Here is a 27,272-nt window from a genome sequence, read left to right on the forward strand (position 1 = left end):
GGAATTGCGACAATGTGAGCTTTTCACTTCTTTGTTTTGTTAGGTGTTCCTGATTTTTCGTGCTCGGTGTATTGTTATGTCTTTGGCATTTCCTCATTTCTAACTTTATCATCTAGTCATGGTGAATTGGTCGTATCCACTCCTCGTGAATTCAGTTGGGCACTTACTTCACGTCAGAACTGCAATGTCAGCAAATCATTGGCAAGTATATAACGGAAACCCAACTAATTTCAACTTTGACAAAATGAGTTCAATATGCAGGACCATTTTTTTTAAATGCAGGGGCTACACAATTTGCCAGGACTTCATTCATGCCGCATCAAGTATGATCTAATTATATGAATTTACAGCATGAAAGGAGGCCATTCCACCCATTTTGTCTGTGCTAGCAAGTAAGTAGCCAACCGGCTTCCACTTTCCAACTCTTGCTCCATGCACTTCAAATGAGCACATTCAAGGACCCTCCAAAATGTTATCAGAGTTTCTGCCTTTACCACCATTTCAGGCCATGGGTAAAGTTAAGATTATTTTCCCCCTTGAGCTCCATGCTCAGCCTTTTACTGTTAATTATTTTTATTAATTTTTGACAGTATTTTAGAATTAACAGAGATAAAATGAACACTTCTACAACAGTTCAAAACAAGAAGACCAGTCCTAGCTAATTTGATAAGTTCAAGAATGAGCTCATAAAACAGCCAATTAATATTGAGAAGTGCTCTGCTTATATTCACAGGATTGGGCAATTCAATTCTACTCACTCTACCCAATCAAAGTAACAAAACAAATAAGGGATTCATGGTCAGAAGTTACAAGAAACAGAAGTGTGGAAGCAATAGGAGAAGGTCACAATGGAAATAAGCAGATTCAAAGTATTATTCAATTAAACATGGCAAATTAAAAACTATAACTGGATTTATTTCACTTGCTGAGCTGTTGGTAATGAGTTTTGCTTCTTACATTTGTGAATGGATATGAGCACAACAGAGCTACGACCTTCTGAGCTCTAAATCTAAATTTAAATCTACATCTCCTGGTTATTAGGATCAGCTTAGCAACAAAATAAGTACTATTTATTTTGAAGAGACTTGAAACTCTCACTGAGCTGGAAGGTTAGGTTTCAGACGTTTTGTCACTATACTATGTAACATAGTCAGTGAGAGTTTCCGGTGAAGTGCTGTTGGTATGGCCGCCTCTCTAAGGTCTTGGTTTCTTAAGGTGGATGATGTCATTTCCAGTCCTTTTTTTTTTCCAAAAGGGAAGGTAGATATGATCTAAATCGATGTGTTTACTGATGGAGTTCTGGTTAGAATGCCATGCCCCTTAGAATTCTCATGCATGTCTTTGTTTTGCCTGTCCTAGGATGAGTGTGTTGTCCCAGTCAAAGTGGTGCTCTTCTTTGTCTGAATGTACAGAAACTAGTGATAATGAGTTGTGTCTTCTGGTGGCCAGTTGGTGTTCTTAGAGGCATGGCATTCTAACCAGAACTCCATCAATACACACATCGATTTAGATCCTGTCTACCTTCCCTTGGAAAAAAAAAGAACCAGAAATTACATCACCCACCTTAAGAAACTAAGACCTATAAATAGAGAGGTGGGACATAGCACCAGCACTTCACCAGAGACTCTCACTAATGATGTTACCTAGTACGGTGATGAAACGTCTGAAAATTAACCTTCAAGCTCAGTGAGCTAACTTGCATACTGGTCATCAACCTGAACTACAAATCTTCTCAAAAATCACTAAGACTTGAAACTCAGTAAAATACCAAAAAGATGTATTTGAAATGAAACGTGAATGTTCAATGGTAGATTCTGGGTTGAGTGCTGTTGAATTTTCAAAATCGGAAAGGCACAAATGTTTGTAAAACATTCAACCAAAGAGTCTGGTTGGAGGCCAGGAATTGAGACACAGTGCCAGCAACATTCACATAAATTCTGGCTGTACATCCTTTGATAACTGGGGGCAGAATTAATGAGTTGGCAGCATGTTACTGCAATCATGTCAGCTTCCATACATAAAAGGTAACAACTCCCTCATGTGTTGGCGCAGCCTTGGTGGGCCGAAGGGCCTGTTCCTGTGCTGCACTTTGGTGGAAAAAGATCTAAAAAAGGTCCATAATCAGTCAGCCAGTCAGATCTGGAACAAACAAGATCTCTATACAAACAAAAGCTGACACATTCAAAAGTAAATTCAAAGGTCAGGTTGCTACCTCTGGATGAGCATATCCAAAGGTTGCATCACATGATCTGTCTCCAAACAGACTTCACAATGCATCTTTTTCTCATCTTCAATGTTTTTCATTGTTAATAACTAGAAGCATGCAATGAAATTGAAAATAAATAGTCCTGTAAATGCTTCCATTACTTTCCTGCTTATTTCGCTTCCAGCTGCGCCCACAGGATTGAGTTTACCAGACTGCCTTGCGAAATAGGAGAAAGCTCCCTTGTGTTTCCAGAACATGTTCAAAAATGTTCTTTTCTGCTTCTTGGTTATCTCTTCAAAGGTGAGCAGGACTGGTATTGTGAAGGGGTCTTGGTAGGTGGTATCACACCATCCAGTGGAGTGGATGTTCATTGATGAGACTGTTTTCTCTCCCCTTCTTCTCATGTACATTTGCAACACATATTATCATATTAATTGTGCCATCAAGCTGGTACATATGCTGGAGATAGCAGAAAGGTGTGAAAAGAGTGATTCTCAAACCAGGGTCTGCAGACACTTTGGAGTTCAAAGAGGGCTTACACTTCTTCAGAAGTGTCATGCCAGACTCAACGCATTGTCTTGGTTTGTCTCTCCACAGATGCTGCCAGATCGGAGTTTCTCCAGATTTCAGGTTTTCAGTATCTGCAGTATTTTGCTTTTAGTTGAGACTTTACATGGGCATGGGCCAGAGATAGTCTGACAGGTGAACAACTGGCTGGAGCACCACGGTCAAGCAAAGCAGCAATGCTTTCTCTCTGCTCCCTAAACCTGACCATCCTCCCTCCACTGTATTATGCTCCTCCTCTTCCCGCACTCCCACTAATCTATCCATGCTATACTCCACCTTCTCCATTACCATATACTGTTCTCCCAATGCCATGCTCTGCTTCCTTCAGACTCCTGCCAAAGACGGACAGGTTCTACAGTGAGAAGCAGTCACACATCTTATTGATGTCCATAATCATAGAATCATAGTGTAAAAAGGGGTCATTCATCCCATCGAGTCTCCACTGACCTTCCAAAGAGCATCCCACTCAGACACACTCCCCTACCCTTTCTGTGTAACCCTGCAATTCCCATTTCTAGCCCAACTAGTCTGCACATCCCTGGACACTGAGCAACTTAGCATAGCAATCTACCTAACCTGCACACCTTTGGACAATGGAGTACCCGGAGGTAACCCACGCAGACACAGGGAGAATGTGCAAACTCCGCACAGACAGTTCCCGAGGCTGGAATCGAACTGTGAGTCAGCAGTGCTAACCACTGAGCCACCATACTGCTCATAAGTAAATGCTCGTTTGCTTAATACCATTATTTAAACTCTTTCCCATGCTCACTTATTACGATCACAACATTATATTATAACATAGAAGGCTGAACATCATCATTGATCCATCTGAAATGGGATGCTTTGAATGTTGGAACCATGGATCTGGATAGACTATGCAACTGTTCTATATATGACATCACTGAAACAAAGTTAACACATGCTTGTGTGTACGGGCCTAAGTATATGCATTTGTCTGTGCGTGCCTGTGTGAATCGGAGTGTTGCGTGTATGTATTTGTGTGTGCGCAGGTGTATGTATTTGTGCCTGTGTGCACACATGAGGGAGAGAAACATCAAAGAACTATAATTGAGTTGTGCTGATGACCTTGTCAATTGGAGACAGTAATAATCCCTGCTGCTGTAGATGAAGTAGCATCAGATCGTGCTGGGGATATGGATAAGAACTAATCATGGCTTTCTCCTGCCAAGTGGCAGCTGGTGTATCTGAGCAGTAAGTGCTGGAAAAGCTCAATAAACCTGCACTTCCGAAATTGGTTCGTTTGCATTCAACCCCCTTCGGCAGTCATCATTTGTTCTGTTAGAATCACCAGTGAAGACCAAGAGTGAAAACAATTTTTTAGGTAACCATTCTGCACTGAAGTTATTTCTGTTCAATGCAAGTACTGAAAAGTACCAATGCAAGGTCATGAAAACTTAAATGGTTTCAGTACAATTATTTGGTAAGTTAAGCAAATTCTTAAATCTGAAAGCATAGTTTTGTATAATCAACCACAGTTCCAACTCCTGGGAAATAAACAAATAAATTGTGTCTCAACCCAGCAATTACTTCAAGTAAGATGAAGGGGATTTTGAACATGTCCCTCACCATTCATTGGAACAAAACATTATTATCTTCATACCTGTGTTATCACTGGTGGGATTATCACTAATGTCTATTACCACTAATGGATAAAGAGCTATATCACTTGATTCAGTCTAATTCCCATCCCCAATAAAAGCTGTGTTTGCATTATGCACAACAGTAGAATATCTAAAGTAGTTTCAGATATTTCCAGCTCTTGAATAAATACCATTTACATTAGAATACTTTAGCTTCCTTTTTAACAACACTGAATATCGCAAAAGGAGCAGAGAATAATGAAATACATCAAAGACCCCAACTACACTACAACCTGCAATTCAGGAAACAATCTGAACCCTTGCAAACCCTGTCACATACTGAAAGGCATGTTAGCTTGTTTGACATTGAGGTCCAAATAGTGATCCTCCAACAGGGTGGCCGAAAGGAACAAAGGAAGAAGCTAACTTGGCAGATCAATCGTAAGGGGAATAGATACGCATTTCTGCGGCGGCAAAAAAGAATCCAGGATGGTGCATTGCCTCCTTGCTGTTAGGATTTGGACTCGGAGCAGTTACAGGACATTTTGGAATGGAAGATTGAACAGCCAGTGGTCGTGGTACACGCTGGTACTAACGAGAAAGGTTAAGGAAAGGGGTTGAGGTCCTAAAAGCAGAATATAGGGAACTAGGAAGAACGTTGAAATGTAGGACCTCAAAAGTAGCTATCTCAGGATAACTATTCGTGCCACGAGCTAGTCAGAGTAGATTCAGCAAGATATATAGGATGAACACATGGCTGCAAAGATGGTGTGAGATGGAGAGTTTCAGATTCATGATTCACTGGGGCCAGTTCTGGCGGAGATGGGACCTGTACCAAAAGGACCTGGGACTGATGTCCTTGGCCGGGTACCTGATAGACTGGTTAGGGAGGGTTTAAGCTGGTGTGGCAGGGGGTATGGAAACCCCTATAGGGTACGGCAGTCATGCAGAAACTGGGGGAGAAGTAGAAACCAGGACAAACATGACTAAGAACAAACAGTGAACTGCTGTTGAAAAGAGCAGGGGAGGTGGTCTGAAATAGATGTGTTTCAATGCAAGAAGTATAATTGGCGAGGTAGATGAACTCAGAGCACTGGTTAGTACTTGGAACTAAGACATTATTGCAATTACAGAGACTTCGCTGAAAGAGGGACCAGACCGGCAGCTAAATGTCGCACGATTTTGAGGTTTCAGGTGTGATGAAAAGGGAGGCTAAAGGGGTGCAGGAGCTGCATTACTGGGAAAGGAGTATCTCACTGCTGTCCTGAGGGAGGATATATTAGAGAAATGCGTATCTATTCCCCTTACGATTGATCTGCCAAGTTAGCGAAGCAATATGGGTAGAACTCAGGAATAGGTGAGGTGAAATCACAATGCTAGGGATATACTACAGGCCTCCCAACAGCCAGTGGGAAATAGAGGACAGAATATGTAGACAGATTTTAGAAAGATGTAAAAACAACAGGATTGTTGTGGTGGGTGATTTTAGCTTCCCCAGTATTGACTAGGACTCACTTCATGCTACGGGCTTGGATGGAGCAGAATTTGTAAGGACCATTCAGGAGGGTTTCTTGACACAGTATGTAATCAATCCAACCAGGAAAGGGGTTATACTGGACCTGGTTTTAGGAAATGAGAGCGGCCAGGTGAGTGAAATTTCAGCGGGGAAGCGTTACGGGAGTAGTGACCATAATACTGGAGTTTTAAATTGCTCATGGTTAGGGACAACAGCAGTCCTCGGGGGAAGGTGTTAAACTAGGGAAAGACAAACTACAACTCTATTATGCAGGAAGTGAAGAGTGTTGATTGGAGGCGGCTGTTGGAGGGTAAATCCACATTGGACGTGTGGGAATATTTCAAAAGGCAGATGATAAGAGTTCAGGAGAGGCACATTCCCGCAAGAATGAAGGATGGGTATGGCAAATTACGTGAAGCTTGGATGACCAGGGATGACCTTGATCAAAAAGAGAAAGGAAGCATATGTAAGATCTAGAAGGATGGGAACTGACAAAGCCCTTGAAGTATATAGGCATGGTCGAACAGAACTTTAGCAAGAAATTAGAAGGGTTAAAACGGATCATGAAAAGTCGTTAACAAACAGGATTAACGAGAATCCCAATGCATTTTACACATATATAAAAATCAAGAGGGTAACCAGGGAAAGGGTGATTCCAATCAAGAACAAAGGAGGTCATGTTTCTGTGGACTTAGAAGTGGTAGGTGAGATCTTAAACAAATACTTTGTATCGGTATTCACCAAAGAGGAGGAATTGATGGAGACTGATTTCAGGGAAGGGAGTGTGGAATTTCTAAGCCAAGTTGCTATTAAAAAGGAAAAGGTGCTGAGTGTCTTAAAAAGTATTAGGATAGGTAAGTCCCCAGGTCCTGATGGGATCTATCCCAGAATATTGATAACAAATTGCTGGAGCACTGACAGACATCTTTGTGTACTCTTTGGCCACAGGTGAGATCCCAGAGGACTGGAGAATAGCCAATGTTGTCCCATTGTTTAAGAAGGGCAGCAGGGATAATCCTGGAAATTACAGGACTGGGAACCTCACATTGGTGGTAGAGAAATTAATAGAAAAGATTCTCAGGGACTAGATCTCAAAGCATTTTGAAGTAAATGGATGTTTTAGCGATAGACAGCATGGTTTCGTGCAGGGGAGGTCGTGCCTCACTCACTTGATTGAGTTTTACTGAGGAGGTGACGAAGATGACTGATGAGGGAAAAGCAGTTGATGTTGTCTACATGAACTTCAGTAAAGTCTGTGACAAGGTTCCTCATGGCAGACTGGTACAAAAGGTGAAGTCATATGGTATCAGGAATGAGCTGGCAAGATGGAGACAGAACTGGCTTAGTCATAGCAGACAGAGGGATGCTTTTCTGGAAAGGAGGATTGTGACGTGTATCGGTGCTGGGACCTATGTTTGTGGTCTACGTAAATGATTCGGAGGAAGACGTAGCTGGTCTAATTAGTAGGTTTGTTGATGATACAAAGAGTGGTGGAGCTCTGGATAGTGAGGAGGATTATCAGAGGATACAATAGGATATAGATCAGTTGGAGACAATGGCAGAACAACAGCAGATGGAGTTTAATCCGGACAAATGTGAGGTGATGCATTCTGGAAGGTCAAGTACAGGGGGAAGTTATACAGTGAATAGCAGAACCCTTATGAGTATTCATATAAGAGCATAAGAACTAGGAGCAGGAGTAGGCCATCTGGCCCTTCGAGCCTCCTCCACCATTCAATAAGATCATGGCTGATGTTTTTGTGGCCATTGCTCCACTTACCCACTCACTCACCATAATCCTTAATTCTTTCACTGTTCAAAAATTCTCTTAGCTTTAAAGACATTTGCTGAGGACACCTCAACTACTTCACTGGGCAGGAAATTCCATAGATTCAGAATCCCCTGGTGAAGGCCTTCCTCCTGAATTCAGTCCTAAGTCTGTTCCCTATTAATTTGGAGGCTGTGCCCTGTTGCACCTGTCAGTGGAAACATCCTCTCTACTTCTATCTTATCTATTCCCTTCATAATTTTTATATGTTTCTATAAGATCCCCCTCATTCTTCTAAATTCCAATGAATATAATCCCAGTCTATTCAGTCTCTCCTCAGAAGCCAACCCCTCAACCTCAGAATCAACCAAGTGAACCTATGCAGAGGGACCTGGGTGTACAGGCCCACAGATCACTGAAGGTGGCAGTGCAGGTAGATAAGGGAGTAAAAAAGGCTTACGGCATGCTTGCCTTCATTGGAAGGGGCATTGAGTATAAGGATAGACAAGTTATGCTGCAGCTTTATAAAACTTTAGTTAGGCTGCACTTGGAAAATTGCACACAGTTCTGGTCACCACACTACCAGAAGGATGTGGATGCTTTCAAGAGGGTAAGGAAAGGTTGATCAGGATTTTGCCTGGCATCGGGGATTTTAACAATGAAGAAAGGTTGGATAGACTGGATTTGTTTTTACTCGAACACAGGAGGTTGAAGGGCAACCTGATAGAGGTTTATAAGATTGTGAATGGCATGGAGTGGAAAGTATGAGGCTTATTCCCAGGGTGGAGGGGTCAATTACTAGAGAAACAGGTTCAAGGTGCAGGAGGAAGTTTAAAAGAGATATGCGAGTTATGTGTTTCACACAAAGATTGGTGCGTGCTGGGAACGCGCTTCCAGAGGAGGTGTTGGAAGCAGACACAACAGCAGCAATCAAGAAGCACCTGGATAAATACATGGATAGGAAGGGAATAGAGGGATATGGATCCTGTAAGCGACAACGGTTTTAGTCTGGAAGGGCAAAATGTGTCGGCACAGGCTTGGAGGGCCGAAGGGCCTGTCCTGCGCTGTACTGTTGTTTGTGCTTTGGGTCCAGAAGCCTGGTTGAACAGCAAGGTTTTGAAAAAAGGTGTGAGCAGAACAACGATGTAGTTGCTAAATTTTAATACTGAGTGTGAAAGAGGAATCGAGTACATCAGTTGGTAGCAGACTGGCCTCTGATTCACAAAGTTCTGGATTCATATCCCACTCCAGGGCTTGGGAACGGAAAAACAACAAGACTGACAGTGTGATGCAGCACTGAGGGAGTAATGCTCTGTCAGAGGTCATGTCTTTCAGAGAAGACTTTCAACTGAGGCTCCCTCTACCTGCACAGGTAAATGCAAAATATTTTCTCACACTTTTTAAGGGGAGCAGGTGAGTTACCCCAGATGTCCCAGCGAATAGTTATCCCTCAATCAATGACACAAAATACAGATTAGCAGGTGATCGCTTCACCATCATATCTGGCAGTTTACCAAATGCAGGCTCACTGCTGCTTTCCCATCATTACAACAGTTGTGACATAACATGCCTTTAAGAGGGATTTGTTCTGTTGAAGAGAGGTGTTTGCATCTGGTTCCAAGGTGTTTGCTCCATGGAAAGCAGAGTAAATACCTTTGGGGTTTTGTTTTTAAACAAAAGTAATCAAGAGAAGCATGGGTTGATAATGTTCGGTTCACACTGACCCAGGGTTTTCAGTTGTTGAAGTTGGGGCGTTGGAGCTGAAGCTGCTGGACACAGCTGTCTCTCTGATGCTGCAAAAAGCTGGAGTTGTCGCTCTGTTGCTAGATTCATGCTTTCAGTTTTCCTTTCTCCTAGATAGCTGATAGCACATGAGCCAATCTGTTTTGCTGAATTTACCTTTGGTCAAGTATGTATTTAGGGGATGCTGCTTTTTGGAACAATTGATGAGTAGTATTTAAATAATATACTGTTGTGTTAAGTATGTTGATAGAGTTAACGTTAAGCAAACTCTTTTCTTCATTTGCATTTTAACTGTGGTGTAAAAATAAAGTGTGTTTTATTTACAACCTTTTAGTTTGACCAATCGAACTGCATCTGGAATGCAACACCTTACACTTGCCTTTAAATAAGATAAAAGTTAAAGTCTATCCTATCTCCTGATAAGTTTTGAGGGGGTTTGGTCTGATCCACAACACAGTAACTTTAAAAAAGTCCAAAAGTGTTGTGCTGGAAAAGCACAGCAGGTCAGACAGTATCCGAGGAGCAGGCGAATCAATGTTTCGGGCGTAAGACATTTCTGATGAAGGGCTTATGCCCAAAACGTCGATTCACCTGCTCCTCGGATGCTGCCTGACCTGCTGTGCTTTTCCAGCACCACACTTTTCGACTCTGAGCTCCAGCATCTGCAGTCCTCACTTTCTCCTAACTTCAAAAAAGTACTTGGCTGCCTATAAAGCATTTTCATACACCCAAAAATCATGGAAGGCATTACAGGAATGCAAGTCTTATTTTACTTTCAGACAGTGTATTCAGGGATCTAAAATAGGTACAGATTACTAAGATGGTCTGGATGGAGGTACTAAAAGGATCTGAAAGCAATGGGAAGAATTTCAAAGTTAATTCCGGGGCTACATGGCGTTTGGACAGCATGAAGCTAATGAGGGGTATAAGTGATGATGCTTGGTGCAATATTTTGAATGAGTTGAAACATAAATGACGAGAATCATATTAAAATAAATCAAAGGGCTGGATTTTCAGTGCTGTGGGGATTGAGTTGAGAGATTTCACAACTTGGCAGATATAAAGGGCTACAGTACACATAGCCTTTGCTTGGGGGAGGCAGGGACAGAATGATGTGGAGCCAATTGATCCCAGAAGCAGTGTGGAGGTGGCCCCAGGAGTGAGCGGGTACCGAGGAACGCTGTTTGGAAAGCCCACTACTTTTCTGGGACTGAGCTGCTTTCGGGGCTGTTGGAACATCCATTGCTCACATACCTTAACTCCTGTGCCACCCCATCCTCCCATCATCTCATACACCCATACCACCTCCATTGACACTCACCCAGTATCTGCTACACACAGAGCTCATGAGCCATGTGGAGATCAAAAAATTTAAATGTGTAACCATCAAATAGAGTCCTTATGCACAAAATTGATATGCGTCAGGATTGCAGGGAGGTAGGGGGGAAACACTCATTCATACAACCCATTTAAAGATTGTACATTGCAAATGGTCAGTTAGGAAAAACAAATTTCTATTCGGCAACCACAAAGACAGGTAATCCTTTAATTACCTCTTAAAACTGTCAGTCAAATGGGAAATAACTGTTTTTGTCCTTTTGAAACTCAGTCAAGAATCGGTAATTACCTCTGCTTTAAGAAATTGTTGGAAAATGTCAACAATAAATTCTACTGAAACTTCAGGAAAAGATGACCATGGTTATTTTGCCAAGATACACCAGATGGACTGCCAATCAAAGCAATCCAGCAGCGTGTGCATTCTATTCCTCTAACCATAATGGAAGCACTTGTCCTTATTTTTGAACAGCAGAGGATTCAAATAACGTTAAATCATGACATGCAAACTGATCTAATCTACTCGTTAAGTGCATTTATATTGTATCTATACATGTGATACCCACCTGACTGCAAAAGTGGTGTCTGTCTAAATTCAGCACTATTTCCAAATGGCCTGGCTGAGATGAAATTTCCTGGCTGTGTGAAACACCTTGGTCCCCTTGTTCCTACTGGCAAAGATCATATCAGCCAGAAGCAATACCTCCGTAACCATGTCTTACCACCATGTCTCCAGACTAGAATACTCCAGAGTTCAGGTGAGGTATGGATTAAGGTTTCTGTGATAATAACAGTGGAGGTGTCAGCGGTGGGTAGGGGGACGGGGTGGGCAGAGAATGAAGTAGAGCCAGAAAAGTAGCACAATGCCAATTGTCTGCATATTATTCAGAACATAGGCAATTTCCTGTTAAGTGGTAGCATCCTGTTTATGTTAATACCGTCCATCATGGAAAAGGTAACATACAATTAGAATCAGAACTTTACATTTGCTGGAGTTTTCTTTTTCTACTCACAGAATGCTAATTATATCTCTTCACAGAAATTCATTAGGACATGTTATCATCCTGTTTCACTGCCAATCGTAAGGAGCTTGTAGCTACTCTCTGTTATTATGGGTCGCTATGCAGAAAACAAGTCAAAGGAAAAGGATTGAAAATTGCTTACTAAATAATGGTGCATTTTTATTGCTGTAAACTGCTACTGCAGCGATCCAACCTCCTTTGACATTATAGACTTTAGTTGGCCGCAAGAAACAATTGCATTTATACAGCGTATTCCACAACCTGAGAATTGCGCTGAAAGCACTTTCATAGCCAATGAAATGCTCTTTGAATTGTAGCAGCTGTCAAAAATGAAGATGTTCCAGTCTATTACACACTGATGCGTTAATGAATAAATTGCGTATTTCCGTGAAGTTGAGAGAAAGGTTTTGGTCATACACCATGGGTCCTACTGACTCATCCTTTCCCTGCAGCCCTCCAGTGTTCCTTTCAGATAATTACTATCTAATCAGGACTAAATGTGCCTCCACCACACTCTCGGATTCTTATAGCACAAGAGATCACCATTGTTCATAGAATCAGAGAATCCCTACAGTGTAGGAGCAGACTATTCAGCCCCTCCAAGTCCATACCGACCCTCCAAAGACCATCCCAGCCAGACCCAATCACCTACCCTATCCTTGTTACCCTGCATTTCCAATGGCTAATCCACCTAACCTGCACATCCCTGAACAATGTGGACAACTTAGCATTCTGTTGCCATTTTGTTATCAATCGTCATACCTTAAGCTGCTTCCTTAAATGACTCGGGTCATCACACACAGATACAGCTGCCATCATTATTCTAAATGGAGCGATGCAGCCAACTATCACCTGACAAGCACAGTACAAAAGAACCTCAATCCAGGTGATCAAATTAACAAAAGTGACAACGATACAGGAAGCTACCCATAATATGAACCTGTCCCTGACAGCACCATAACCAGATATCAGTGAATTCTATTTCATGGTTCTCCTGCATCCTTTCATAGTGTACTTTCTCCACGAACCCATCAATTCTTCTCTGTGAAAGTCTCTATTCCAACTCAGTTTATAAAGTAGTCCACCTCTTAAAAAGCCTTTTGGTGAAAAAGGAAATCTTCGAATCTCCCTTTCTTTTCTTCTGATAATAAATCTGAATTGCACCACATGACAAAGTTACAGAAACAAAGCATTTACCTCTATCCTTTCACCCCGCTCAAGTTAGCTAATGTTCACTAATTCACATTCTGCAATCAAACCTTCGTTTTCATAAGTGTCACCTCTTGGTCCTGAAATAAGACAACCTTTAGACAACCAAACTGGGCATCAAATTCTTAAATTTTACTCAGTTCAGGAACTCTATATTTGGAATCCACCAACTATCAGTGACAGTCTGCTGCAGTAATCATCTTCTGCAAGCAGTCCACTGGTCACCTCCCTGAACAATCTGTGGCACCTTGTCAATAAATTAAATGGGTTCAACTCTTTGACTGAAACACATATTGAGTGTAATGGCTTTTGTAGTCACATCAAGCAATTGACCACTGTCTGATGGATGAGGTCATCAACTTACTTTATTAGCATAATTTAGCAGAAGCAAAAGTGATTATATTCGTCTGTAAACAAGGTCACACATTGCTTCATCTGTCAGTCCCAGAATAATGCAATTAACACGTGCTCCAAGCTCACTTAGATAGCGATCAGCAGCTTTTATAGAGCAACCATCTGTTTTTGTTTTCTTAACTACACCATATAGCAGTGTCTGTTAGCCCAAGGATAATTGCCCTGGGAATTTCAATGTTCAAATCTAAAATAAAATCAAGTATCACATCAAGTCACAGAATACAAGGCCACGTAGAGACTAGCACAGCTGCACTCTATTTCCACCAGATAACCTGCTATTCAAAACATAGCCACAGAATCGTAGAATTCCTACAGTGTGGCAACAGGCCTATAGAGTCCATAATGATCCTCCAAACATCATCCCACCCAGACCCACCCTATCCTTGTAACCCTGCATTTACCATGGCTAACTACCTAGACTGCGTTCCCCTCCACACCATGGGTAATTTAGCATGGCCAATCCACCTAATCTGCACATCTTTGGGGCGGCACAGTGGTTTGTGTGGTTAGCTCTGCTGCCTCACAGCACCAGGGAACTGGGTTCGATTCCAGCCTTGAGTGACTGTCTGAGTGGAGTTTGCACATTCTCCCCACCTTTGTGTTGGTTTCCTCCAGGTGCTCCAGCTTCCTCCCACTGTCCAAAAATGTGCAGGTTAGATGAATTGGCCCTGCTAAATTGCCCATAATATTCAGGGATGTGTAGGTTAAATGCATTCGTTAGGAGAAATGTAGACTAATAGGGTCAGAGAATGGGTCTGGGTAGGTTACTCTTCAGAGGGTCAATGTGGACTTGTTGGGCCAAATGGCCTGTTTCCACCCTGTGGGGATTCTATGTGGGAGGAAACTGGAGCACAGAGGGGAAATCCACACAGACACGTAGCAAATGTGCAAACTTCACAAAGACAGTACCTGAGGGTAGAATCAAACCAGGGGCCCTGTCTAGTACCCAACTAAACACTGGAAGATTGAAGCCATGGAGTTTGGATCCTGATCTATTCCCCCACACTGGCAACAGTCTGAAATTGAACTAGTTTGTTCACAATCTTGGTGGTATATTTGATCCTGGGATGCACTGCCCAACCTCCTGGGTAACACATTTCTATCTCTCTAACATGGACCTCATCCCTCTCAGCTCATTTGCTGCTGAAACAACCCCATTCATAGTTTTGTTATCTCTAGACTCAACTACTCCAACACACAGGTGGCTGGTTTCCTACATTTTATCCTGTGAATTTGAAGTCATCCAAAACCCTGCTGTAGATGTCTTGACTCACAGCAAGCCCCATGCCCCTTTCACTCCTGTGCCAGTGGAATGATAATGGCTCTTGGTCACAGAATCATTATTTTCACAGGAGGCCACTCAGCCCATTGTGCCTGCACCAGCCCTTCCAACGAGCATCGTTATCTAGTGACAACCTCCCAATTTTTTTCTGCACCCTTGCACACTATTTTGATCCAAATAATCATCTTGAATGCCTCAAGTGATCAAGCAAAGCCTTGATTTTAAATTCATATTCATTTGCCGCAACTCTCTGGGGTATCTGCAATCTCTGATTGTGACCTCTTGTGTACTCCCAACTACTCCAGCACTGGGGGATGCGCTTCCAGTTGCCGAGGTTCTAAGCTCTGGCTTTCCTTCCTCTAACTCCCCTTTCTCCTTCAAGGCAACCATTAAAACCTATCTCTTCGACAAAGCCTTTCATTACCTTTACTTAATACTTCCTTAACCAAAAAAAAAGCAAAAGAACTGCAGATGCTGGAAATTGTAAACAAAACAAACTACAGGAACCCTCCTTCACTGAATCGTTTCAGTTCAACCTTTGACTTGGGTAACGAATATACAGAGACTGAAGTCCAGGGTGTGTTGCTGCAGCCTAGGTATTCTGGGCAATCACCCAAAGGGTATACTCAAGTTGTGGTTACCACTTGTAAATGATTACAAGTTTATCCAGGGGCTAATAGTGAGGTGTTGTATTCTAATTTTATAACAGAATCTCTGTTGCGAGCACTGTATTGTAAGGCTGGGAATTGAGCTGTTAGATAAACCTCGTGAATGACTAACCAGAATATTTTGGGTTTTTAAGTAGTTGTTTGCCTGTTCTAGGATCCATTTCTAGGATTGAATTTAAGAGAAAGAGCGATACCTATACTGGACAGTTTTAAATCTTAAATGTTAGACTTACACAGCACAAACGTTCAGATTCATTGTGCTGCCTCTGCTTAAATAAACGTTGTTCGGAATGAACCATGTTCCTAACTCCATCTTGTTTCTATCCCCATCACTAATAGGCTTTCTGCAAATAGATTTCAATATTCCTGGGGACTTGTGATGAGTCCAACAATAAGACACATTGTTGGTAATGAGTCAATGTGAGATACATATGCTTGCCGACAAAATATATTTATATAGGACCTTTAAATGTACGAAGATGTCCCAAATATTTCACTGGGGTTTTATAAGGTAAACTGACACTGGGTCACGTAAAGTGATAATTGGGCAGGTGACCAAAAGCAGAGTCGAGAGAGGTAGGTTTCAAGAAATGACTTGAATGACTCAACATACCCGACAAAAATGCTAGAATTCTTTGAGGAGGTAACAAGCAGGATAGGTAAAAGGGGAAGCAACGCATGTAATGCGTTTGGATTTTCAGAACTTCTTTGATAAGAATGACACATTTGGCTACTGAGTAAAATAGAAGCCCATGTTCGAGGTAACATATTAACTTCAAGAGAATTAGCTAACTAATACAGGACAAAGTTGGGATGAGGAGGGACATTTTCAAAATGCCAAATCATGGTGCCACACAGATCAGTGCTGGGGCCCACAATCATTTACAATATATATTTATGACTCAGGTGGGGAAAGTGAATGTGCTACAGCCAAGTTTTTGGATGACAAAACTAGATGGGAATGCAAGTGGTGAGGATGACACAAGAGTTTGCAGGAAGACGTAGGCAAGTTAAGTGAGTTTGCAAACACTTGGCAGATAGAATATAATGGAGAAATGTGAAGTTATACATTTTGACAGGCAGAAGGAAAAAGGTGAATATGATTGAAATGGAGAAAGACTGCAGAAAGCTACAGAACAGGGGTATTTGGGATCCCTCGTCCATCAATCACAAAAAGCTAGCATCCAAGTTCAGCAGGTAATAGGGAAGACAAATGGGATGTTGGCCTTTATTTCAAAGTGAATGGAGTATAAAAGTAGGAAGGTGTTGCTAAAACGGTACAAGGCTTTCGTCTACCACAGCTAGAATAATGCGAGCAGTTTTGTGCTGAAGGAAAGATATACTGGAGGTACACAAGACTGATGCCAGGTATGGAGGGTCTGTTTTATTAGAATTCTCATTAGAATTCAGAAGCACAAGAGCTGACCTTATTGAAACATACAAGATTCTTATAGGACTTAATAGAGTAGATATGGAAAGATTATTTCCTCTTGTGGGAGTGTCTTGGAACCTTTAGACCTGAGAGGGCATAATCTCAGAACAAAGGGTCACACTGTGGTTTCATGGTCACATTAGCCTCTGAGTTCCAGATTTTTATTAAATTTGACCCCGAGTCCCTGGTACATTACTGGAGTCTCTGGCTTAACAATCCAACAATAATACCACTCGGCCATCGTCTCCCCAGTACTGAGGAAGGGCCGAGTGGAGATTCTTCCATTGGGGAAACCAGCCTGACATGGCTCATGACTCTAATCCTGCTCCACCTCACTGCTCGCCTCCCAGAGACCAAGTAAATACAGCCCCACACTCCTGTGCTGTATTTAAACTTCCAGATCAACTACTCAGCAGCTGTATCCTAAAATAAACTCACCAAAACTTCATGCTATCCAGTAGGTATTCAGCATTGTGTCACAGAATATTCAACAATCCTCTTGGAGCCACTGACCCCACGAAGGGAAAAAGAAATCACTGGACAAGTTTTAACTTTTTATATCTTTCACTCAATATTCACATGAACCCAGGCTTCATCACATATCAACTCATTTGAGAAATAGACAGGAAAACAGAAATACACTCAAACTACACTGTGTTAGCATTACAATATTGCCAGAAAGAAGCTGGTTAAATAACACAGCAGCTTTCCGTCAGAATGTAATTGAGGGCACATTTCTTACTGTGGCGTTAGACCATGAAATACAGTTTTTAAAATCAGTTTCACCTGGCTTCATTCATCGATATTAATGGCACAAATGCCTCCATGATCTTGCCTGATCTTTGTCATTTTTCCCCAGCCCCACTTCAAATGAAAAGCACGGAATGATTATTTATACTGCAATGAACATACAGCACATGACTCCTGTTGATGTGGGCTTCACAGCAGTCTGAGAAACCCTTACACGGGCTGCTACAAACCTGAATCACTGGGACTGGGAACAGGAAGCAGAACAGGGAAGTGATGCGCTAATATTTCAGCCCTGCAGTCATTCCCTTGGGATTTGTTTATCGAGTTTTGCAAATACTAATTTGTAATATCACATGTTGTATGTAAAACATGTTAAGCTTCCACTCTGGGAACTATAGACCCATGAAAAAAAAGTAACTTCTGGCTTGCAACATGGAAATCACACACAGCGAGGCCTGGTCTACTTCACGACATGCAGCAACCACCTGTGTTCAGGAAATGAATGGGATCCAGCCGATTAAGCCTGCTCTGCTATTAATAAAGTTCACAGCTGATCAAATACTTCAGTGCCATTTACACACACTATCCCCAAGACCCTTTACATCAGAAATTATAGAGTCATAGAAATATACAGCACAGAAATAGATCCTCCAGTCCAACTCGTCCCCACCAACCATACATCCCAATCTGACCTAGTCCCACTGTTAACACCTGGCCCACATCCCTCTAAATTCTTCCTATTCATATACCCATCCAGATGCCTTTTAAATGTTGTAATTGTACCAGCCTCCACCACTTCCTCTGGCAGCCCATTTCACATACGTACCACCCTCCGCGTGAAAAGGTTGCCCCTCAGGTTCCTTTTAAATCTTTCCTCTCTCACCATAAACCTACGCCCTCTAGTTTTGGACTCCACTACCCTGGGAAAAAGACCTTGAGTATTCACCATGATTTTACAAACCTCTATAAGGTCACCCCTCAGCCTCCAACGCTCGAAGAAAAACAGCCCCAGCCGATTCAATCTCTCCCAAAAGCTCAGACCCCTCAACCCTGGCAACATCCTTGTAAATCTTTTCTGAACCCTTTCAAGTTTAACAATATCTGGCATGGAGACCAGAACTGAATGCAGGATTCCAAAAGTGACTGAACCAATATGCTGTTAAGTTGCAACATGACCTCCCAACTCCTATACTCAACACACTGACTAATGGAGGCAAGTGTGCCAAATGCCTTCTTCACCTCCACTTTCAAGGAACTATGCACTCCAATCTCTCTTTGTTTGGCAACATTCCCCAGGGCCCTCCCATTTACATGTAAGGCCTACCCTGATTTGTCTTACTAAAATGCAACACCTCACATTCATCTAACTAAAATTCCATCTGCCACCCCTCAGCCTATCAGCCCATCTGATCAATTTCTCCCTGAAACATATGTGAAGACTGAGCTTCCAGCATCATCAGAAGTAGGAAATTTCAAAGGTTCAGGACCCTCTGATTAACAAAATTTCTCATCTTGGTGCTAAATGGCAGCCCCTTTAATTTTTAAATAACACCCTCTGATTCTAAACCCCCAAAATCTTACCTGCATCTACACTGGCCATCCCTTGGAAGCATTTTGTCTGTTTCAGTGAGATTACCTCTCACCTTTGCCAAATCTCTCCTCACCAGACGGTCCCACATCACAGGGACAGGTCTGATGAACCTTCATTGCACATTAATGGGCAGGGAGCAAAGGAATACAGACCCTTAGAAAATAGGCGGCAGGTTTACACAGAGGATCTGGATTGACGCAGGCTTGGAGGGCCAAAGGGCCTGATCCTGTGCTGTAATTTTCTTTGTTCCTTTATAGCAATAACATCTTTCCTGAAGTAAGGAGACCTAAACTGCACACTATAATCCAAGTACCATTCTACCCAACCTCCTACACAATAGCAAGACCACGCTACTCCAGTACTTAGATCCCCTTGTGGTAAAAGGTCAACATACTATGATTATTTACAGTACAAAGATGTGAATTTCAATATCAAAGCACTGCTGAACCAGGAGTCAATCTAAGTCAGGAAGTACATGAGCAACATGAATGGAATTTGACAAGAGTTGGGATACGGGCAAGGTTTTGGCTAAGTTCAGGAATACAGAGGGTGAAAGGTAGGTGTGTCAGCCAGAGGCAAGAAGTGACCATGGAAATATAAATCCATAGCTCACTCTAATGGGGATACAATGGACATGCCTTTACTCAGCTTTGTGAAAGTAAATGTTAAAAGCTCTGACATTAAGGACTTTGATGATAGTCACAACAGTGGCAAAACATTAAATTTACTGGCACATTATTTAATAGGATGTTGCTACCAGTGTCCATTTTAAATCTATATTAGGCACGTGAGGTGAGAGAGATTCCAAAATTTGGTTAACAAAGCCCAGTAGCCTGAGCCTGCAACTACCCAGTGACGATTTGCAAAAATAGAATGGAAAATAACAAAAGAAAGAAATACCAAAAAATCCTGCAAGTGGCAAATAAAGGCCCCGCGGTTTACATTTAAATATAAACCGAGCTGTTCTGGCCATCAGGCTAGAGGAAGGATGTGACTGCAGAGGAGACTCACCAAGGTGCTGCCTGGGATGGAGCATTTCAGCTCTGAAGAGAGACTAGATAGGCTGAGGTTATTTTCCTTCGAGCAGAGAAGGTTGAGGGGGGGGACCTGATTGGAGTGTATATGATTATAAAGGGTGTACTGAAAGTACCTGCTTCCCCTTAGTTGAAGAGTCAATCACAAGGGGGCAGAATTTTAATGTGAAGGGCAGCAAGTTGAGAACGGATTTGGGGAAAACCTTTCTTTAAACCCAGGAAGTGGCAGGAATCTGGATGAGCACTTGAAATGTCATAACATTCAAGTCCATTGGTCAAATGCTCGGAAGTGTGGTTAGTGTGGATAGGTTGGTGCAGACTTGATGCTGTCTGACTCTGACTCACGACGAGACAAAGCCGTCAAAAACAACATTTTTGCGCGTCTCACCTGATAAAGTCTACAAGAAACTTTTTCTGATCTGTGCTGAATCGCTGATCTCAGATCAGACTCTTGTATTTAAAGAGCCGTCAGTGTTATGCTCCACGAATCAAAAAAAGTGACACTAAAATCTTAAATTCAAGCAAATCAAGTTAAATTTCGGTCATCTCAACTATTTAAATGGAAAAAATGACAGATTGAGTAATTACAGGTGAGTCAGCATATACTCAGTGATAGTAATTATTGGAAAATTTCTGAGGGACTGTATAAACCTTCATTCAGAAAGACATGGATTAATCAAGGAGAGTGAGCACGGATTTATTCACGGAAGGTCATGTCTGACATTCTTTATTGAAAGGAATTAACAAGGAACAGCAATGAAGGCAATGTGTTTGATACAGCTTAAATGTATTTTAGCAAGGCCCCACATTCAAAGGTGGTCAGAAAAATAACAAGGGACCATGGCAAATTGGATCCAAAAGTGTTTCAGTGATAGGAAGCAAAGGACAATAACGGTTTCGACTGTTTCCAATGGGGTTCGACAGAGTTCAGCAGCATGCCCCTAGTTTGTGGTGTATTATATATTGGCTCCGTCACAGTATCACACAGTCAAGATCTACCTCAAGTGCTCATTCGGGGCTCCAAGAACAAATGAAATTGTGACAGGAGCGAACATAGTGAGCAGGAAATACCAGGTTGAAAGTGAACAGATTTACTTTATCACTGCAGGAGGACTGCAAAACTGAAAATCAACAATAAAAAGAACACCAACCACATTATAAATGAGGCTCAAAATACTTAATTTCATCAAATGGGCAGCATTTGAAGGTTTGCTACAACACCTCTGTCTAAGAGCAGCCAAATAAGTACTGTGCATCAGCTACCAATGTTTCCCTCTAAGGAGAAACATTGAAATTCAGAGTAGGAGCACGCCAAGAAATAATTTGCTTGCAGCCTGCTATAGAAATAGCAAAAGACCGTTATCTCAATATACTGACATTTTTAAATTCCAATCAGCAGCAGTTTTAATGCAATTAATTAACAAGTGGCATGAACAAAGGAGTTATAGAATTAGAGACTTTTGTAAGCACACTACTCTGTTGTAAGTCACCTAACCATATAACAATGCCACACATTGTTGGACAGTACATTTGGATTGGTTCAGGCTTGGAAAGCCAAAGGGCCTGTTCCTGGGCTGTAAATTTTTCTTTGTTTTCCTCTTTGCTACATGGAATACAGAGAGACATAGCCAGAAATGTAGACATTCTTACTCAGGGGCTAACCAAGTTCCTAGCTGACTCATTATGGGAGTGTAAATTAGATAAGAAGTGGAACAAAAACTAGGTACAACATGTAGGAGAGGAACTCTCTCCAAAATGCTGAAAACCTACACAGAACAGGACTTTTTTGTCTTGCTTAGGTCACTCGGTAACAGTGGCCATTTTGGTTTGTCAGCCAAGAACAATTTTAAAAAAACCAGTCGACTAGACCAAGAAACAGACGCCATCTCAGAAGACAACTCCTCTCCAGAGAGATAATGGGTGGGGGGGGGTGGGGAGAGAAAGAGAAAGAGAGAAAAAGAGAGAGGAAAAAAAAGAGAAAGAGAAAAAGAGAAAGAGAGATCTTAAAACTAGTAGTTTATTGTAAGGTAAACGGATACCCAAAATGCCATACTTAGAGCCAGAAACCTGGAACCATCTTTCCCTCCCAAAATCTTTTGACTTTATCAATTTACATTAACTTGAGATTTTACATTTAACTTTTTAAACTTTAGATTTTGATTTTATTGCCATGAGTACTCAAGCACAGAAGTACAGGAAGTACAGCAGAAAGTGTCTAATGTCACCACACGATGTGCCATCTTAGGTACCAATGTACAAAAAAAAACTTAGGTACAAAGTATTCAGAGAAACAGAGTTAAGATGATAAGCATTACTTTAGGGAATAAATATAAAAATAAAGTAGTAAGATAAGAGTTAACATTAAAGTCTTTTTTTAAATACAAAATCTTGGCTGCTGGTCACTTTAACTTGAGTCTTTACAAACAAAAAGGAGCCAACACGAGCTACAGTTCACAGACCACGTAGCGAGATACACATGGTAGTTGTGACTCTGGCCTTAACTGCAAAAATACTTTCCAACTCTAAATCTTCCCATGCAGTGAATGAATAATTTCGCACAGATCAATACCATAACCAATGTAAAATAAATCCTCGCCCATAATGGGTTTGCAGAAGAGTTCCTGTATTCTCTTACTGCAAGAATACCCACATATAAAAAGGGAGAAATTCTTGTCTCAGTCAAAATGGATTGCTCAGCCTTATTAGTAAAATGGGACAATTCAAATACAAACAGGAAGACACTCTGATGTACTTATGTAAGGTATTATTTGTCTGGTAGCATGCAAAACAATACTCATCACTGTATCTCTGTACATGTAACAATAATAAATCAAATCAGAAAGGAGACCAGTGCTGTGATTGAAACGTAGACACTCCTATTTTGTTTCCGACAGGTGTATACTCTATGTAAGCAACATACTTTTGTTCATACATCTGCATCATCCCAGTACTCCCAAACAGGTACTGGTTGCTGGAACTAATTTGGTCAACTGGACATTTCATTCTTATTTCCCTTACCTCCTTCAAGTTAATATTTGATCCCAGCAAGAGTCCAGCTGTTTCATTGGACATTGTCAAGTTGTGCATCAAGAAGTTTTGAAGTTCATCCTGGTCCTTTACAACTGATCCAAGAGTGAACCCTAATAAAATACAACAGCACAGGCAAAAATAATTAAATTCAAGGCATTCAGCTCTGGAAGTTGCTGTATATTTAGAACAAATTCAGAATTCAATTTAGAACTGTCACAAAGCTAGTCCCTGTTTTTTCTGAAAGCTGTTCCTTGGCTCAAGCGTCCTTGATTTTTTTTTAAGAGGGGTAATAAACCAGGCCATGCTCCAATCAGTCTGGTTTGGTACAGAGGTGCAAAGACTTTTGAGAGGCGTTTTGTTTATGTGTAAACAGATGAGACTTCAGGCCAAAGTGGTCATGTTTTGGAAGTGACCTGTATAATGAAAAGGGTGCAGTCAGCTGTCTAGCTGAGCAGTTTAGTTCAGTCCTGAACTGATTGGGAGTTCAACAGGGAGCTGTGTAGAAACACACTCTCTCTCTCTCTCTCCGCCCTTCAACTTCAACCTGTAAGCATGTGTTCCATTTATACTGACTTTTAAAGAGAGTTTGCTTATTGGGACTGTTGTGTATATTCGGAACAGCATAGTTAAGTCTGGTTTGGATAGACTGAGTTCTGTAGGGATTCTTTATTCTGTTCTTGGTGTTTCATTGTGTAATTTTGTGAATACATTTTTGTCTGTTTTAAAATCTAGTAGTCAACCTCGTTAACTTACTCTGGGTAATTTTCACTGTACACTTACCGAAACAAATCGCAAAGTTATGGTCTGGGCTGCCTGCTGAAGAATGTTTGAGTGGTCTGGCCTAGTCCATAACAGAACTTTCTTCAGGATGCAGAGGAGAGACATCTTCAGTTCTACTGCATTAATTCTCACATCTCAATTAGCTGTACAACAGTTTTCAAGCCTTGAGAGTGACTACTGATATCAGGGAGTTTCAAAAGCCCTGTATACAAAGGTAGGCATCTCAGCTGAAGGCAAAAAGGGACCAAGGAAACATGAAAATCCCAACAACTGAAAATATCAGCACTTGAGAGAACTTGCTTTTTTAGAAGCCCTATTTTTTCTCAAATTCATTCATGAGATGAGGGTCTCACTGGTCAGCATTTATTTCCCATCCCAGACGGTAGTTTAGAGTCAACCACATGTTGCTATGGGTCTGGAGTCATATGTAGACCAGAGCAGGTAAGGATGTCAGTTTCCTTCCCTAAAGGACATCAGTGAACCCGATGGGTTTTTCTGACAATTGATAATGGTTTCATGATCATTATTAGACTCTTAATTCTGCCATTGTAGGTTATGGACCTGGGTCTCCAATATATCATCTGGGTCTCTGGATTAACAATTCAGCGATAATATCACTAGGCCGTTACCTTCTCTTCCAATCATGGTATACAAAGGATGTGATTGTAGTAGAGAGGATGATAGGAGATTTAGCTGGATCTGTATGGGATGGAGGGTCCGAGATAAGCTGAAACATTGGTTAGTCTCAGTTTATTTTTATTACATCAGCTAAGATTGAGAGGGGATGTGATAGAGTTGCACAAGATTACGAGGGACACAGATAGGGGGGTAGGAAAGTAATTTTTCCATTAATAGAGGCATTAATAACCAGGGGATCATAGAGTTAAATTAAGAGACGGCACATCAAATGGTGTATGGAGGAGAATCTTTTTTCACTCGGAGACTGATGGGAGTCTGGAAACTCACCGTTTGAAAAAAAAAAAGGGATTGAGTCAGAAATTCTTGAAATATTTAAGCAATATTTAGATTTTCACTTCATTGTCATAACCTCCGGGGCTACGGGCCAAGAGCTGGAAATTAAGATCAGTGCATTCAGATCTTTCTTGACAAGGACAGACACAATAGGATGAATAGCCTATGAAGGGAGATCACAGAGTTAACAGTGATCACAGAGTTAACAGTGATCACAGAGTTAACAGTGATCACATAATTATTTTCAAATTAATCACAGATACAGAACAAATCAAAAGTAACCATGAGCAAGTGCTGAAGAGCTGACCCCAATGATTTCAGAAGGGATCTTATATAGGCAGATCAGAAAACATGATTCCAAAGTAAAGCAGTTATTGGACACGGGAACTCAGAGCAGTAATAGGCAACTCAACCTATTTTGCCACTTAATACTGATCTCATCTCGGCCTCAATCCCACTGTGCTGCGAGCTCCCTCGAACCCTTTAACTCCATTGCTGGAGACCAGAACAGATTTCATGTAGTGCTACTGTAACGGCAAATTCCCATGGAACAAGTTACATTGAAGACCATTGAAACAGATACCATTAACAAGCTGCAGGTAGGTTTAAAGACTGGAGAGGGCACAAAACAAAAACAAAGAACTACAGATGCTGTAAGTCAGAAACCAAATCAGAAATTACTGGAAAAGCTCAGCAGGTCTGGCAGCATCGATGGAGAGAATGCAGTATCAACATTTCTGGTCCAATGATCCATTTTAATTATCTACAATCACTTTATAAAAATTAAAATAGTTGGGGCCCTCTTGTGACACAGTGGTAGTGTCCCTACCCCTGCTTGGGTTCAGGTCAGGTCTGCTCTAAAGGTGCGTAATTAAAATCACTGAACAGGTTGATTAGAAAACTAAGTTAAATAATAAATAAAAATAATTTCGATGATGTAATTGCCTTTTTCTGTCTCAAATAAAATCTCAGTATTATCCAGTAGCCTCAGGTTTCCTTTTCTCTCAGTCAGAGTGTGAGAAGAGCAGGAGGGACTTCCCCTCAGTGGCAAGTTGGGGTTTCCTGTGATCATATTATTCTCAGTTCATTACATATTCTTGCATGGGTAAAATGTCAAGCTTATTGGGTAGGAGGTTCAGAAGCCCTTCGGGATCTTCCAGGCACCAACATCTAGGCGCCATATTGAAAAAACACCTGGACACAGAATGGCATTCTATAACCTCTACTCATTACCCCACCCACCTCCAGAGATGTCAGAGACCCAACCCAAATCAATGCCATGATTTAGCGACATCTCTTTTGCACCCTCCTCCACCCACTTGAAGGCTGTCCAGGGGAGAAGGGAAGTTCATTTTCCTGTGGATGGAAATAAAGAGGTCACTGCATCTGATAAAGGTGAACTGATCAGGGGTGGCTATGGAAATCAGCACCCAAAGGTGGCTCTGGAAGTTAGCACCCAAGGAGTGGCTCAAAAGAATCTTCTCTAGTGTCGCAAGAGAGTGACCAATCTGTCACAATCTGGCAGGGTAGGTATCATGGCCTACTCATGTGTGACAATCTGATGATGGAAACTCTCACACCAGAGGACTGTCACACACAAAATTGGGAGCCAGGCACTGTCAAATAACTTGTTTGAAATCAATGTCGGTCATTTCATTGCAGCTGTCAATGTACTCCTGCTGGTGTTAGTGTGTTACTGGCTACACACCAGCCAGGGTTCACATTCAAAACATCAAAGGAGCTACAACACACCGCAGCTCACATGCTATCAGCCCACTGACGATTCCTCAAAACCGGAGACAGCAAACATTGGATAGCTTTTCACAAAGGCTTCCACGGGATAAGAACATAAAAAGAATGGCCTTTTGTGTTCCAATTCTCTTGCCTACTCCATTCAGGTTTCTGGTGTGCACTGTCTTGCTTGGATAGGTTTGTTGACCTGGTCAGACCCTAACACAAACACCAAACACCTCAAACGAAGCATTTAGAAACAAGAAGCTAGACTGCACATGATTGAGACATCCCAATCAGCATGGAGAGGCTTCAGCCTGAACAGGAAATGCTCACACAGAGAAAAGCCTTGGTTTGGGAAGGAAGCAGCTAACTGAAAAAATATATACACAGCAAAACTTAGAATAAAAGTCTGTCCTTCTAAAAAGGCAAAGTTTGTGAGAAGATTTGTAGCTCGGGTGCTCATTGTTGTGGTTCTGTTTGCCGAGCTGGGAATTTGTGTTGCAGACGTTTCGTCCCCTGTCTCGGTGACATCCTCAGTGCTTGGGAGCCTCCCGCAAAGCGCTTCTGTGATGTTTCCTCCGGCATTTACAGTGGTTTGAATCTGCCGCTTCCGGT

General features: G+C 41.7%; 1 protein-coding gene across 4 annotated transcripts in view; it reads right to left on the bottom strand.

Moving 5' to 3' along the window:
- abca2 (ATP binding cassette subfamily A member 2) overlaps positions 1-27,272 on the bottom strand; it is a 559,549-nt gene that overhangs the window by 320,313 nt on the left and 211,964 nt on the right. For all 4 annotated transcript variants that reach the window (XM_087998533.1, XM_087998535.1, XM_087998534.1 and 1 more), the window contains exon 5: positions 23,160-23,281. In XM_087998533.1, the coding sequence (XP_087854659.1) occupies positions 23,160-23,281 (122 nt within the window). The remainder of the gene's footprint in view (positions 1-23,159; positions 23,282-27,272) is intronic.

The sequence above is a fragment of the Chiloscyllium plagiosum genome, unplaced genomic scaffold (genome assembly GCF_037043375.1).
Source record: "Chiloscyllium plagiosum isolate Xiang-an unplaced genomic scaffold, Cpla_swu_hap1 HiC_scaffold_21, whole genome shotgun sequence".
Lineage (NCBI taxonomy): Eukaryota > Metazoa > Chordata > Chondrichthyes > Orectolobiformes > Hemiscylliidae > Chiloscyllium > Chiloscyllium plagiosum.